Below are 15,029 nucleotides of genomic sequence, written 5' to 3'. Positions count from 1 at the left end.
GGGCTAGTTTTGCTGGCATCCAGCTCAGAGCCACAGGCTCATAACAGGCTCCCACCATCTTGAACCTGCACCTGGACCCCGCCTGAGAGTCTTGAACCCCCAAGAGGTCTCCATCCAGTCTTGGACCCTTGGATGTGGTGCTAAAGGTGACCAGGTGGCCATTTTCCAAAACTGAGGAGTTGCTATTTTGAAACATAAAGTTTGAAAATTCATAACTCCGGTTCTACTACTTGGATTATGATGACTTTGGTGTCAAATTAAAATGTTCTCTATTTGCTCTATATTGGTATATTTATTGTGTTGTGTTTTCACTATATTACCTTTGTGTGCGGCATAAATACCTAACACATCGACTCTAAGTTAAGCCTGGTTTTTGTGCCCAGCTCCCCAGGGTTAAGCACAGGTTAAAGTGACTTTTTGTGGTTCACCCTACAAGGGAGCCCTGGACGTTGCTTGGCCAGGGCTCACACCCCAGTCAACCAACAACCCAATTTCTCATAATGAGCAACTACACAGTTAATAATTTAATAATTTAAATTGCACATACTATTTTTATTTAATAATTTTATCGCGCTATTCATCCCAGTAAAATATGTCACAGTGCTTTACGTCACATAAAGAGAGACAATAAATCATACAACTTCGTAGCTCAATATACAGAAAATGTTATTTAAGACAATGAGGGATATAATGTGTAAGAATCACATATTGTCCATACTTGCAGACATTAAATGTTACGTGTGAATGGTCAGGAGAAGGAAACACAATGTCAGGATTTAAAACATAGAGAACAACAGGAGACTGGACAATGCACTCCTAAAAGTTGTTTTGATAAAGAATGTCCTTCTTGTCTGTTTACAGTGTGAGCAAGGGTACCACCTTCTGATCGCCGGCGTATGTCCATTGTAGCGCCCTCCTAGTCTGGGTGATGGTGTCCCTTTAGCACACCACTGTTGATCACAAATTAGGGATAACGGGTTGTCAAACGTTTATAGTGTAGATTGTGTGTATCAATGAAAGTTCGGACATAACCTTAAATTGTGTTAGAATGTCAAATATTAAAAACAATCTGGAATTGTGTAGTTTTTAATTCTGGTCGGGGTGTTTGTTTTTTTACGCAGTGCAATGTAAACGCACTCACACTTTTTGCATTTGTTTCAATATGTCAGAGTATTGGTAATCATTTAATGTTTAAAACCTCATTTATAAGCCCTCGCCATTTCATACAGATGATTACTGTCTGTTAGAAATGGGGGCTCTAGCTGGCAGAGGTATACACCCTTGTCCAAGTAGGGACCACAATCCTAGTCAGGGTAAGCCACACAGAATCCAAATTATCCTGTGTCCACCCTCTGGTAGCTTGGCACTGAGCAGTCAGGCTTAACTTACAAGGCAATGTGTAAAGTATTTGTGCAATAAATCATACGGAAACACAGTGAAAACACCACAAAAATACACCACACAGGTTTAGAAAAAGATAATATCTATCTGAATAAAATAAGCTCAAAACAACAAAGATCCAAAAAGTACAAGTTGAAATATCACTTTTAAAAGGTTTTAAACAGTCATAATCCTTAGAAATAAACAGTTGTCTCTTTGTTACACACAGTATCTGGTATGCGTAAAAAATAACAATGCACAGAGACTGCAGAGGAGGAGATGCACAGAAAAATAGGGTGTGCGTCGTTTTTTGGATCGCAGGCTTGGTTCCTCACTGCGATGAGTGGATATTTTGACACCCAGGGTCGCTGCGTGAAAATCTTTGCTGCACTGGAAGAAGGCACGGGCACTGCGTCAATCCGGTAGGTGATGTGTCAAATATTTCCGGTGCAAGGCAGGCACTGTGTCGAATTTCCACTTGGGAATTCAGGCTACGTAATTCCAGTCAGCTGTGTGGTGATTTCTTGGTCGCAAGGTAGGAGGCGCATTGTTTTCAGCAGGCGTTGCGTCGATTTTCAATGCACAAGGAGTTTCTTGGAAGAGATGAAGTCTTTGTTGGCCCGAGACTTCAGAAACAGGAGGCAAGCTCAATCCAAGCCCTTGGAGAGCACTTTTGGGGGAAGGCAGAGTACTTCCAGCAAAGTCAGAGGCCAGCAGGGCAGCAGTCCTTCTCAGTCCTCCATATGAATCCTTTGGGCAGCCAGGCAGTTTCTCTTGACAGGCTGCAGGTGTAGGTCAAGAAGTGTCTGAGTTGGTGGGGTCAGAGACCCAGTTTATAAGTGAGGGAGACTTCACAGAGTGATTTTGAAGTGTACAAGTTCCCCATTCAGTCCAGTCCTGTCAGTCAGGGTCTGGGGGGGGGGGGGGGGGGGATACGGTAGAGTGGGTTGATCAGGCTATTGTGTGAAGAAAGGCCACTGGCCTTTGAAATGTAAGTGTCAGGCCCTCCACCCTTCCAGCCCAGGAAGACCCAATCAATATGCAGATGAGACAGAGTGTCCTGTGTTTGTCTCAGTGAAATGCACAAGGGAGCTGTCAACCAGCCCAGCCCAGACGCGGTTAGGAGATAGGCTGTAAGGCACAGATGGTTTTAAGTGCAGAGAAATGCTCACTTTCTAAAAGTGGCATTTCTAAAATAGCAACATAAAATCCAATCTTACCAATAAGCAGGATTTTCTATTACCATGCTGGCCATACTAAATATGACCTGGTTACCCCTTTCAGATCAGAATCTACCACTCAAACAGTACATGAGGGCGGTCCTAATGCTAGTCTATGAAAGGAGCAGGCCTCACAGTAGTGGAAAATGAATGTAGAAGTTTTCCACTACCAGGGCATATAAAACACACATGTACATGTCCTGCCTTTTACCTACATAGCACCCTGCCTTATAGATTACCTACGGCCTACCTGCCGGGTGGCTTATATGTAGAAAAAGAGGAGTTTAAGGTTTGGCAAGTACTTTTAAATGCCAAGTCAAAGTGGCAGTGAAACTGCACACACAGGCCTTACAATGGGACGCCTGAGACATGGTTAAGGGGCTAATCATGTCAGTGGCACAACCAGTGCTGCAGGTCCACTAGTAGCACTCAATTTACAGGCCCTGGGCACATGCAGTGCACTTCACTAAGTAAATCAAATATGCCAATTGGGAATGAACCAATGTTACCATGTTTAAGGGAGAAAGTCCTAAAACCAGCAAAAATGGTGTCAGGAAGTGTGAGGCAGGCAAAAAGTTGGGGGATGACCACCCTAAGGCTGTCAGGTCTAACATGTGTCCCCACCCAGCTGAAAGTGGGGAGAGCTCATCACTGAGTCGGAAGAATCTGAAAGGACCACCAGCATTGGCATGGTCAGGCCCTGGGAGATGCTCCACTGTAAAGTCTATTCATTTTAGGGAGATGGACCACCTCAAGAGATTAGGATTTTCAACCCTTCATCTGCATGAGCTATTTGAGGGGCCGGTGGTCTGTCTGAACCCGGAAGTGAGTCCCCAACAGGTATGGCCTCAGCTTCTTCAGTGCCCAGACCACAGCAAATGCTTCTCGCTCAATAGCACTCCCCGTCTGTTCCCGTGGTAATAGCCTTCTGCTAATAAAGGCCACTGGTTGGTCTAGGCCCTTATTCAGGTGTGCTAGAACCGCCCCATGCCATGCTCTGGAGCATCTGTCTGCCCGATGAACTCTTTGGAGTAGTCAGGGGCCCAGAATACTGGTGCTGTGCACATGGCTTTCTTTAGTGAGTCAAAGGCTTTCTGACAATCCTCTGTCCAAATCACCATCCAAGTTTGCTTTTTTGAAGTTAGTTCTGTTAAGGGAGCCACCATGGTGACATAACCCTTAACAAACCTACGGTAGCACCCAGTGAGGCCTAGAAAAGCTCTCACCTCTGTTTGGGTCCTAGATGGTTGCCAGGCCGTGATTGTCTCAGTCTTGGCCTGGAGGGGCTGCACTTTGCCACCACCACTAGGTGTCCCAAGTACACCACGGGAACCCGGCCCAATCTGGCACTTATTGTCCTTGACTGTCAGGCCTGCCTGTTGCAGGGCCTGGAGCACCTCTTGGAGGTGGAACAGGTGTTGCTCCCAGCTGGAACTGTAGGCGGCAATGTCATCTATAGACGGGCGGCGCAGAGCGCATCCTTACCAGCCAGGACCCCATTAACCAACTGCTGGAAGGTAGCAGGGATATTTTTCAAACCAAAGGGCATCACTCTGAACTGGTTATGAACCTCAGGAGTTGAAAAAGCAGATCTCTCTTTGGCCCCCTCAGTCAAGGCGATCTGCCAGTACCCTGATCAAAAGTACTGACATTGTCCTTACTTTGAAAAAAGTGGACTGAATGGTCACATAGATATAATGTGAATATTCGTATATCAGACTGCATATCTTAATGTGTACTTTTTGGAATATGATTTACACAGTGAGGGCAAAGGACTGGCACAAAAGTTCTTACGGAAATGTGCCATCTTGCAGGCTGCAAATACACTGAGAAAGTTTCAAGCCCTCAGACAGATGTAGGCTGCTGAACAACGAGGTGCGTTGTCCATGAAAGCGGAACAATGCTTTTGTGAACAACGACTCTGTTCTTCTCCGCGTTAACCAAGCATGTCCTGAAGAACGAATATGCATGGTTAAGGCAGAAGAAAACAGACTCAGGATCGGGAGAGGACGCGGTCAGGTAAGTGGGGGTGGGGTAGGGTTGGGGGGTAGTTTTAGGGGTGGGTTAGATTTAGTTTTTAAGAGTGGGGTGGGGGTCAGGGTAGTTTTAGTTTGTGAGGGGGTCGGGGTAATTTTAGCTTTTAGGGGCGGGGTGGTGGTCAGGGTAGTTTTAGGGGTGGAGATGTGGAGTTGGGGTAATTTTAGTTTTTAGGGGTTGGGTCGGGGTAGTTTTAGGGGGGAGGGGTGTCAGGGTAGTTTTAGGGGCAGGGTGGGGGATTGCAGTAGTTTTAGGGGTGGGGTCAGGGTAATTTTAGGTTTTAGGAGCGGGTTCAGGGTAGTTTTCGTTTTTAGGGGCGGGAGTGGGGGGGGTTGGGTAGGATTATTTTAGGGGTGGGTGGTGGGGGACGCATTCTGGAACCATGCATGCCTTTACAATGGAAAATCGTTGTTAAGGCATTCGTGGTAAAGGCATTCGTGGTAACAACGTGGTTGTTGTTCCAACCGCGTTGTTCAGGCATGCGTGGTTCCAGCATGCGTTGTTCTGTCTTATATTAATTATGGTAGCTACATAAGCGACATTAAAATGGGAAAATCCAAATGATGGTTCCTCTTCTAAATATTCATAAGGACTCGCCAAAGTTTTCATACCAGGGAATGGGCATAGGTGTATACCTAATGGAAAAGTTAGGTTCAATCTGATCAGTCTAGCTCATGAAGTGTTAGCTTCTGCTGGCATCAATGTTATGATATTAATGCTACTGCACTAATACTAATGTACATATTTACAGAAAAATGCTAAAAAGTACATAGAATAATGTAACATTTATTAACAAATAAAACTCATTTTGAACTAATGGCACTATAATGGCAGCTGTGATGATTTAAGTTAACTCGACTGGTCTTGAAATGTATCAACTCAGCACTATCGGATTCACAGCATCGTTGTTATGGCACTGTCGTTTTTCTTCCTTGGCTGAAGTTCTTAACCTTCTTATGTAATGTGTGTATACTTCCAGTTCATGTACTACTGTCATCTGAGAAAGGGCATTATTGTTTTTATGGGGCCATCAATGAATGATATGACACTAACCAAGCAGACATCAAACAAATGAACGCCCTGGAGCATTTGGTGATTGTTAGTGATGCAGGGCTGGATAACGAGAACATTTTCTATCTCTATGCTGGATGGTGAGATCATCAAAGTAATATCCTAGAATTCATATTGTTGCCAGATTGCATAAGCAGGCAGGGTGTTTCTCATTGATTCAGATGGTTCGATAACCATGTATCAGGCCAAAAGCTTATGGGTCTAAAATGTGCTACAAAAAAAAAAAAAAAAAAAAAAAAAACTTTAAACTCCTATTTCCAAACTCAAAATTAGTGTCTGCCTTTAAGTTTCCACTGAAGTTGTATGCAATGTCGGCTGTTCGTGGATCTAACATCTTAAATGAGGGACAATTTCTTCAGCTGAACGGCTCCCCTTTACAGACCGAACTCCTGGGCAGGGAGCAGGTAGACAGGGAGATGACAAGTCCATTCTTAGACCAAATAAAACCACATTCTTCATCTCCCTGGGTTTGAAACCTGCAACAGAAAAAAAAGACAGAAAACTTTCATCAACTGGGAAAACAACTCAGCAGAACGTGTTTAACTCTGTAATGGAATAAGTGTTTCAATGTAGGAGGATCACACCTGATCCCGGGGGAGGTAGCTATTTCTGGGCCAGATGTTGGATCCAGCCTATCCAGGGAAATATGCTGAATTTGTCCTGATGTCATTTTCCGATTCCAGGTGGTAATTCAGAAGTGCCAGAACGCTGTCTGCATTCCGTTCAGAGCAGCAATCTGCAGGCACAAGGGGGCTTTTTTCATTACACACAAAGGCTTGATTTAAATGGCCATCAGTCCTTCTTTTGTTCAAGTATCTTTCTGGCTGGGAGCCACCCGGACCCCAACACTTAGGTGCCAATAGAAGCAAACAAAGACACACAACGTATGCCTTTACAAGTACTTTAGAGAAACTATCACGTGGAGGCAGGAATACTACCTCGTTCAAGCCCCCTATGCAAGAGATGAACATTCCCTGTAAGAATTAAAGATTTATCTCTGCATATGGGTTTTGGAAATGGCCCTCTATACAGGGTCACCCCCCAAATATTTTGCCTTCCACCTCCTACTTTTTGCTGGATTTTTGCTTGTTAGCCTTAAGACTCCGTGCACCCAGGACCTCCAGAATTGACTCCAAGTGCTAGTTTTGCTGGCCTCCAGTTCAGAGCCACCGGGTCATAACAGTCTTGGACCCTTGGTTGTGGTGTTAAAGGTGACCAGGTGGCCATTTTCCAAAACTGAGGATTTGCTATTTTGAACCATAAACATTCAAAATTCATAACTCCGGTTCTACTAGCTGGATTATGATGATTTTGGTGGCAAATTAAAATGTTCTCTATTTTTTCCAAATTGGTATTTTTATTGTGCTGTGTTTTCACTATATTGCCCTTTGTGTGCTGCATAAATATTTAACACATCGACTAAGTTAAGCCTGACTGGTTTTTGTTCCAAGCTACCCAGGGTTAAGCACAGGTCTAAGTGATTTTTTGTGATTCACCCTAGAAGGGACTGAGGCTGTCGCTTGACCAGGGCTCATACCCCAGTCATCCAACAACCCAATTTCTCACAATGAGTTATTACACAGATAATGATTTAACTGAACATACTTTTTTTTTTTTATTATAATTTTATGGCGCTATTCATCCCAGTAAAATGTGTCAGAGTGCTTTATATCACACACAGAGGCACACTAAATCATACAGCTATGTAGCTCAATATACAGGAAATGTTACTTAAGACAATGAGGGATATAAAGTGTAGGAATCACATATTGTCCATACTTGCAGACATTATATGTTTAGTGTGAATGGTCAGGAGGAGGAAACACAATGTCAGAATATTAAACATAGAGAACAACAGGAGATTGGACAATGCGCTCCTTAAATGTTTTTTTGATAAAGAATGTCCTTCTTGTCTGTTTAAAGTGTGAGCAAGGGTACCACCTTCTCATCGCCGGTTTGTGTCCACTGTTAATTGTAGCGCCCTCCTAGTCTGGGGGATGGCGTCCACTTAGCGCACCACTGTTGATCACAAATTAGGGATAACGGGTTGTCAAAAGTTTGTAGTGTAGATTGTGTGCATCAATGAAAGTTCGGGCATAGCCTTAAAGTGTGTTGGAATGTCAGAAACAATCTGGAATTATCCAGTCGTTTTAATCCCAGTTGGGGTGTTTGTTTTTTACACAGTGCAATGTAAACGTGCTCACACACTTTTTGCATCTATTTCAATATGTCAGATTACTGGTAATCATTTACTGTTTAAAACCTCATTTATAAGCCAGTCCAGCAGTCCTAGAGAGCTCTACGCTCTACTGGCCCCATCACCCAAACTTTGTCGCCAGGTTGAAACTCCACCAGGGTGGTCTTCTGGTCATACCAGCATTTCATAACCTCTTGACTGAACTCGAGGTTACTCTTGGCCTTTTTCCAGAAGTGTTGCATCTGGTTGTGGAGGGCCAGCATGTAGCTGACCACATCCTGAGGGGGTGCCTTGGGCGCTTTCTCCCACCCCTCTTTCACAACGCTTAAGGGTACCCTGACAGGGTACCCATAGAGAGGTTCAAAGAAACTGAACACTACCTCCTTCTGGGGTACGTCTCTGTAAGCAAAGAGAAGGCATGGCAAGAGGACGTCCCACTTACGCCTTACGGAGGCCTGTGATCATGCCCTTCAAGGTCTTGTTGAATCTCTCCACATTGAGGTTGATAAGGTGTGGTGAACTTGTAGGTCACCCTACACACATCCCACATGGACTTCATGTATGCAGACATGAAGTTTGTGCCTCTGTCAGATACTATCTACTTTGGGAATCCCACACGGGTAAAGATCCCCATTAGAGTTCTGGTGCAGTCACCATCCTCAGAGGGATTGCCTCTGGATAGCAGGAGGCATGGTCATCAAAACCAGTATAAACCTGTTCTCTAGGGCAGTTTTGGTGTCCAAGGGACTAATGACATCAATGCCCACCCTTTTAAAGGGGGTGCCAATGACGGGAAGTATGATCGTGTGGCATTGAGCATTTTCCATATCTTCCCACTGGCCTGGCAGGTAGGACAGGACCTACAGAAGACATTGGAGGTCGTCTGCATTCGGGGCCAATAGAAGTGGGTGACAAGCCTGGCAAAGGTCTTGTCCTGCCCTAAATGTCCTGCCAGGGGAATGTTGGGAGCAATGCCAGGTAGGAAGACCCAGTAACACTGAGGGACCACCAGCACACATGGTGCCCCAGCCTCCGGTACATTAGGCTCACTGTAAAGGAGATCATTCTCCCAATAGATAAGGTGATCCCAAGAGGCTTCACTTGCTGCTTGGGCTGAGGCCTGTTGCCTCAAGCCCACAAGAGTAGGACACTTTTTTTTTCTGTGACTTGCAGAATTCTTCTCTGGTTGGCCCACCCTCAACTTGCCAGCCACCAAGCTCAGGTAGGTCACCCAGGGCGGCAATGTCCTCCCCGGTTGGCTCAGGGGACTCCTCATCAGGGACACCTTCAACCACTGCTGGAACTTCTGTGACCGATTTCCCTTGCCCTTTGCCTCTCTCCTTGGCAGCTGTCTGGGACATTCTTCTAGGCTCCAGACACCCTGGACCTTGTGGTCATGCAGACCCACTCAGGCAACCCCATCATCTCCAAGTGAGACTTTAGCTCTACATCCCTCCAGGTAGTGTGCTGAAGGTCACTGCCTAACAGAATCTACAGGCATGGCAGGACTCACAGCTACTTTCACAGTACCAGAGACCACCCCCCTCACTCAAAGGGAACCAGAGCCACCGGTAGGTGACTCTCGTAATTGTCAGCGACTATGACATGGTGGAATGTATTGGGGATGACCTGCTCTGCTGACACCAGCTGACCCGACAGTAGTCATACTGGCTCCTGTGTAACACAGAGCCTCCACCCCTTGCCCATTAATGGTGACCCACTGCCTATACTTGGAAGTATTGGCAGGCATGTGGGCTTTAGGCACCATTTCTATATCCCACAGGGACACTAGGGTCACCTCTATCTGTTCCCCATAACTAACTGGGTCTACCTCCTCCCCGAGCGCTACACTAGCCAACCCAGGTGTCTGCCCTCCAGTGGGCTGTGGAGTCGCCCCTAGAATGACCATACTTCGAGCACTCTATGCATTGGGGTACAAACGTCCCTTTCCTATGGTTAACAAACCCTTTCTTTTTAGAATCAGACTGGGACTGATTACCATTATTCCCTTGGGAATTATTTTGGGGGGGCTTTAGAGAACTCCTTATTTTTAAGTTTTTCTCCCCCCTCTTTCTTCTGTCGGGAACTCTGACAACCTTTGCTGGTGTCCCTCAGATCCCGTTGGGTGGGGTGTGTAAACACCTCTCCCAGAGCAGGCTTTGTTCCTGACTGCCTGAGAGCAAAGGCCCTCACCCTTGGGGGTCAGAAGCACATCTGGTGGTGGTAGGCTAGTTAAAACTAGTCAGCCAGCACAGGGGTAGATGGGAGGTTTTCAGGGGGCACCTCTAAGATGCTCTCAGAGTGTATGCATTATTAAATCCAGCACTGGCATCAGTGAGGGTTTATTAATAGGAGATGTTTGATACCAAAAAATCACTATTTTCAGTGAAGCCATCATGTAGCTGGGGAGCTAGCATTGACCAGTGTACAGCACATGTACTTAAACAGCTTCCCTGTTCACTCACTATGTCTGAGAATCATCAACGACACAGCAGGGGCATATCTGCACATGTAATGTAATGCACCCTGCTTTTGGGGCTGCAAGTCCTACTGTAGGGGTGACTTACATATACTGCATGCAGCGTTACGGGACATGGCAGTGTTTTCACTTTTAACTGCACCGAGACACGCTGCCTGCAATGGCAGTCTGCTTGTGCTAGGTGAGGGGCATTGAGGGTGGCACAATACATGCTGCAGCCCTTGGGGACCCTCTTTGGTACCCATCCTGAGGCATAAGGTGTACCATTTACTAGGGACTAACAGGGGTGCCAAATGTATTGCCAGTAAGGCACGAGGCATCTAGACAGCAGGAACCCAGTGCACTTTCAGTCAAAATTGCATCAATTACCAGGCAAGACGTGGGGGTGACCGTGTCAAAAAGGGGCACTTTCCTACAACTAGTTTCCATTATCTCGTGTCCTTCCTGTACACACCTTTAGGCTCAAACTCAGTCGCCTTAGGGATCTGAAACGTAATCAGTTAATGGTAGGACCATGGGAGAGGTAATGGGGATTTATTACTTAAATCAGGAGACTTCATAAAGATTAGATCTAAAGTGTGGCCTGCCGTATGGGTCAGCCTAACCATTTTCTATTGGAGACCGAACGTATCCATATGCACCAGAAGTTGGGTCACATCAGCTTTTGAGACATCTTCGCCATGAAAATAAAGTCACCCAGGACCAGAAAGTTATTCTATATCAGTATAGGTGGCGCAATATGTCCTGCTAGCAAGTGGCTCAAGTCTTTCTTAGCTCCTGGTGGTCAGTATATAGAGCGCCCTTCCAATAATCCCTCGCCGAGAACACAACTCTAAAAACACATAGTTCTACTCAATCAGCTACAAGTGTATCATAGCAATAGCAACTGATGCTCCCAGTCTAGTCTCTCTGTCCAGCTTAACCACTTGATAGTTTACTGTGAGGGCTAAAGGAAGGCAAGGCTGCATAGGCCTAGTATGAGAGGCAAACTGACTTCCCATGGCATAGGCTGAGCTTTTCTATGTTTCATTCCTCCCCCCTTTTTTTTTGGACCACAGACACGCTCATAATACACAAGTACGATTTCAAGCTGGATGCAAGGAAGCCAGAACTTACAGACTATTGTCCAACAGATCACCAGAGATCCACTCCAGGCCTTTCTCCCGCTTCCGAAGACCGATCCAGTAACTCTTCTTGCCTGCTCGCTTCAGGATGTAATCCTGCATTAGGAAAAGGAGACAATACATTGGCATTCATTTGAATTTTGTAGAAAGATTTACTAATCGGAAAGCAAGCTGCGAGTAATGTTCTTGAACAAATAGTATGAAACGCTGAATGACAAAACACTGATGGACAAGTAGTTGGATGCTCTCCGTACACCAGCATGGTTTGGAATCAGAGCTGGAAAGGCCTATCACCCACCAGGCACTTCTTCAGTGGGCAGGAGCCCCTATGACCACCAACAGATCTATTCACATTGTTGGTGTGAACTAACGCAGGAATAATCCAAGTGAACATATATAAATATTGTGCTGAATGCAGCAAGTAGGAGCAGTACGACAGTAAGACTCTAAAAACACAATCAATCAATATTTGTAAAGCGTGGCTACTCACCCGTGAGGATCTCAAGGTGCTGGGGGGAGGGGCCTCATCCGAAACATTAACGTATTGTGTTTGGCCTTCATTTTGTGTAACGAGTGAACACTTTTTTGCATATAATGATACATTTCTCACATATGTTGTTTGTCCTGCAACTGGTATAGAACTCATTATTAATGCTGCTATTCCAGAGTCTCTTTTGTCCTGGGGCTCACAGATTATTAGCCTGAAAGTGCGAACAGTGCTGTTGATGGCTTGGCTGCATTTGTGGTTTAAAAGTTCCTTGCATTATGATCTCGGGCCTTTCCCAGCAGATCTGCACGTTCATCTTCATTAGCATATGTAGCTGTTAATCTGCATATATGGGAAGCTCGAGACTACTTTCAAGGCAACATTAATACTCAACGGAAATGTATTTTTATCATCATGGCCCGGCCCCGCCTCTAACCCACCCACTAGCCACGCCCCTAGCTCAATTCAATGAGTGCCTGCACTTATTTTTTTCCATGTAAAGCACTGCAAGCTGGCCAGCAGTAAATGTGTAGGATTGCCCATCAGTGGTAGCATCTTCCTGACAATGTCCACAAAATAGTTTTTTTTTTGTAATCTGTTTTATTAATTTCAACACACTTTGCCGATAACAATTGCAAAAACTGAGTTGCTGTACACCACATTCCAAAAACACTGTTCATTGATTCTTGCATTGTGGTTCACCAAGCAGTATGTGCATGCAGTACTATTACATTACATCACCCCAGTTGCAGTACATGTGCTACATATATTATTTGCCACCTTCAACACTCCTCTTCACTATAAGACATTTCTAGTGATGATTTTATTAGTTCCCTCAGTGTACGACCCTGCCACCCAGTCTAATGAGAACATTGTCGAAAATCGTCGTATCTTAGTACAGATTCACCTGCAGGTCGCCAACGACCAGTCTATCTTGGGGAAGTATAAGAGGCTTAAACATATTTTGGTATTCTGCCTGCTGTATATTTAATCACAGCGGGCGCTCACCATTTTTAGCTTCCAATTTCATCCCTATGGTTTCCCATGTGTTACAGCCTGTGCGTAACTGACCCTTGTCACGTAAGGATCGTAGTACACGTGTTTCCAACTGTGCCCATTTTAGTGTCATAATATGCCATTCGGACAACTCTGGTGGACGAGGTGCCTTCCATCTCATGGCAATTAATCGTTTGTACATGATGAAAGTTAAGTCGGCAAACTTATGAATGTGTATGTGCTGCTTGGTTCTAGGGCGTAATCCCAAAAGACAGGATTCCGGGCTAGGGGCAAATATATGGTCTGTTATGTCTGCCACTATACATTGCCATACTCTTTGCAGCGGAGTACATTCCCATACCATGTGGTAGAAGCGGGCTGTAGGGAGCCCACAGCGGGGACATACCAGGCATGATGCAGGATACATGCATTGAATACAATGTGGGGATAGATACATCTGGTGAGCAAAGTTAAATTGTGTGTGGCGAAATCTAGGGTTCCGAGACACTTTCTGCACTTGCTGGAGAGCCTCTGTCCACAGTTCGGACTCCAGAGGTTCAGAAAGGTCTGAGTTCCATCTGTGGAGTGCTGCCTCAGGTTGTGTGTCGTCAGCACTCGACAATGCTCTATATAAGTTAGTGATGACTTCTTTTGAACCACTGTCTGATAACAGTATATGTAAGGCGGGAGAGTTCCTGGGCTCCTGATCTCCTTATGCCCATGCAACTTTAATTAGATGACATAGCATGGTAAGTGATAAATGTCCCGGTCCCAACTAAACGAGATCCATAATAGCGTTGAATGACATTAATGCGCCATCCTCGAAGCAGTCCCCCACTGTCTCTACCCTTGCCTCCACCCACGGAATAGTGGAATGAGATCTGAATAATTGTGTACCTCCCGGTATTTCGCCTATCGGGGTGAGGGATGAATATGGGGGAAGCGATTTTCCCACCCTGTGTATCTCTTCGCCAGGTGGTGTGTGCTGCCGTCAGTAAAAGGTTGTCCCCAATTCGTTTTGGTGTATGTTCAGATAGCCATGTATACAAGGGGATATCTCTCAGGTGCTTCCGTACCCATGATGCCTCAAGTTTCTCAGGCATTCTCATCCAATATAACAGCCACTGTAATTGTGCTGCAGCATAGTAGTACTCAAAGTTCGGGGCACCCAGTCCCCCCTTCCGTAGCGGGCGCTGCAGGGTTGTGAGTGCAAATCGACATCTGTCTCGTCCCCAGATGAGCCCCAATCATAAGCTATTGAGTTCACGAAAGAAACCCTTAGGGACACTTATGGGCAATGCTGCGAAGTAGTATAAGAGCTTTGGTAGAATCAGCATATTCGCTATAGCCACCCTACCCAAGGGAGAGAAAGGCAGTGAACTCCAAAACTGGAGCGAACCCTTCACAGAGCGAAGCGTGCATCCTAGGTTACCGTCCCTTAGATCATCTACCTTATGATATATTTGTATGCCCAGGTATTTGAAGGTGTCTAAGCACTATTTCAGCCGACACGGAGGGAGTATCTCCCCTGCAGCTGTTGGAAGTTTAACTAGGGGAAATAAGCAGGATTTGGACCAATTGACCCGTAGGCCTGATATGGCACCATACGTGTCCAGTAATTACATCACATCGGGTGGCGTATCTCTTCCGCTTTCCAAGTAAATCAGTGCGTCATCTGCATAAAGTGACACAATGTGATACGTCCCCATCCTGTGAATCCCTCACTACACGGCTCTCATGCGTAACTGAGCAGCAAGAGGTTCTATCGCGATAGCAAACATTAGGGGTGACAATGGACAACCCTGTCTAGTCCCTCCGCCAATAGGAAAGCTCTCAGATATCAATCCTCCCGTCTTTACCCTAGCAATTGGATCAGTGTATAGAGTCTGCACCCAGTGCACAAATCCCTGACCAAATCCCATATGTCTCAGGGTGGCAAACAAAAAGTCCCAACTTAAGGTGCCAAATGCCTTCTCTATTATCTAGAGACACGGCCACATTGCCATATGCCCCCTGATGGGGTATCACTGAGAATGCT

The 15,029-nt window shown here is 45.6% G+C and overlaps 1 protein-coding gene across 1 annotated transcript in view; it reads right to left on the bottom strand.

The window, feature by feature from the left end:
- Positions 1-531: 531 nt before the first annotated feature.
- The window catches only part of LOC138283040 (collagen alpha-1(III) chain-like), a 42,324-nt gene continuing 27,826 nt past the window's right edge, over positions 532-15,029 (bottom strand). The window contains exons 4-5 of the mRNA XM_069221172.1: positions 11,501-11,604; positions 532-6,184 (exon numbers count right to left, since the gene is read on the bottom strand). Coding sequence (XP_069077273.1) covers positions 6,064-6,184; positions 11,501-11,604 — 225 coding nt within the window. The 3' untranslated portion in view covers positions 532-6,063. The remainder of the gene's footprint in view (positions 6,185-11,500; positions 11,605-15,029) is intronic.

The sequence above is a fragment of the Pleurodeles waltl genome, chromosome 2_2 (assembly GCF_031143425.1).
Source record: "Pleurodeles waltl isolate 20211129_DDA chromosome 2_2, aPleWal1.hap1.20221129, whole genome shotgun sequence".
NCBI classification, from domain to species: domain Eukaryota; kingdom Metazoa; phylum Chordata; class Amphibia; order Caudata; family Salamandridae; genus Pleurodeles; species Pleurodeles waltl.
Note: the sequence above shows the minus strand (reverse complement) of the source record. Positions and strands in the feature narration are given on the sequence as shown.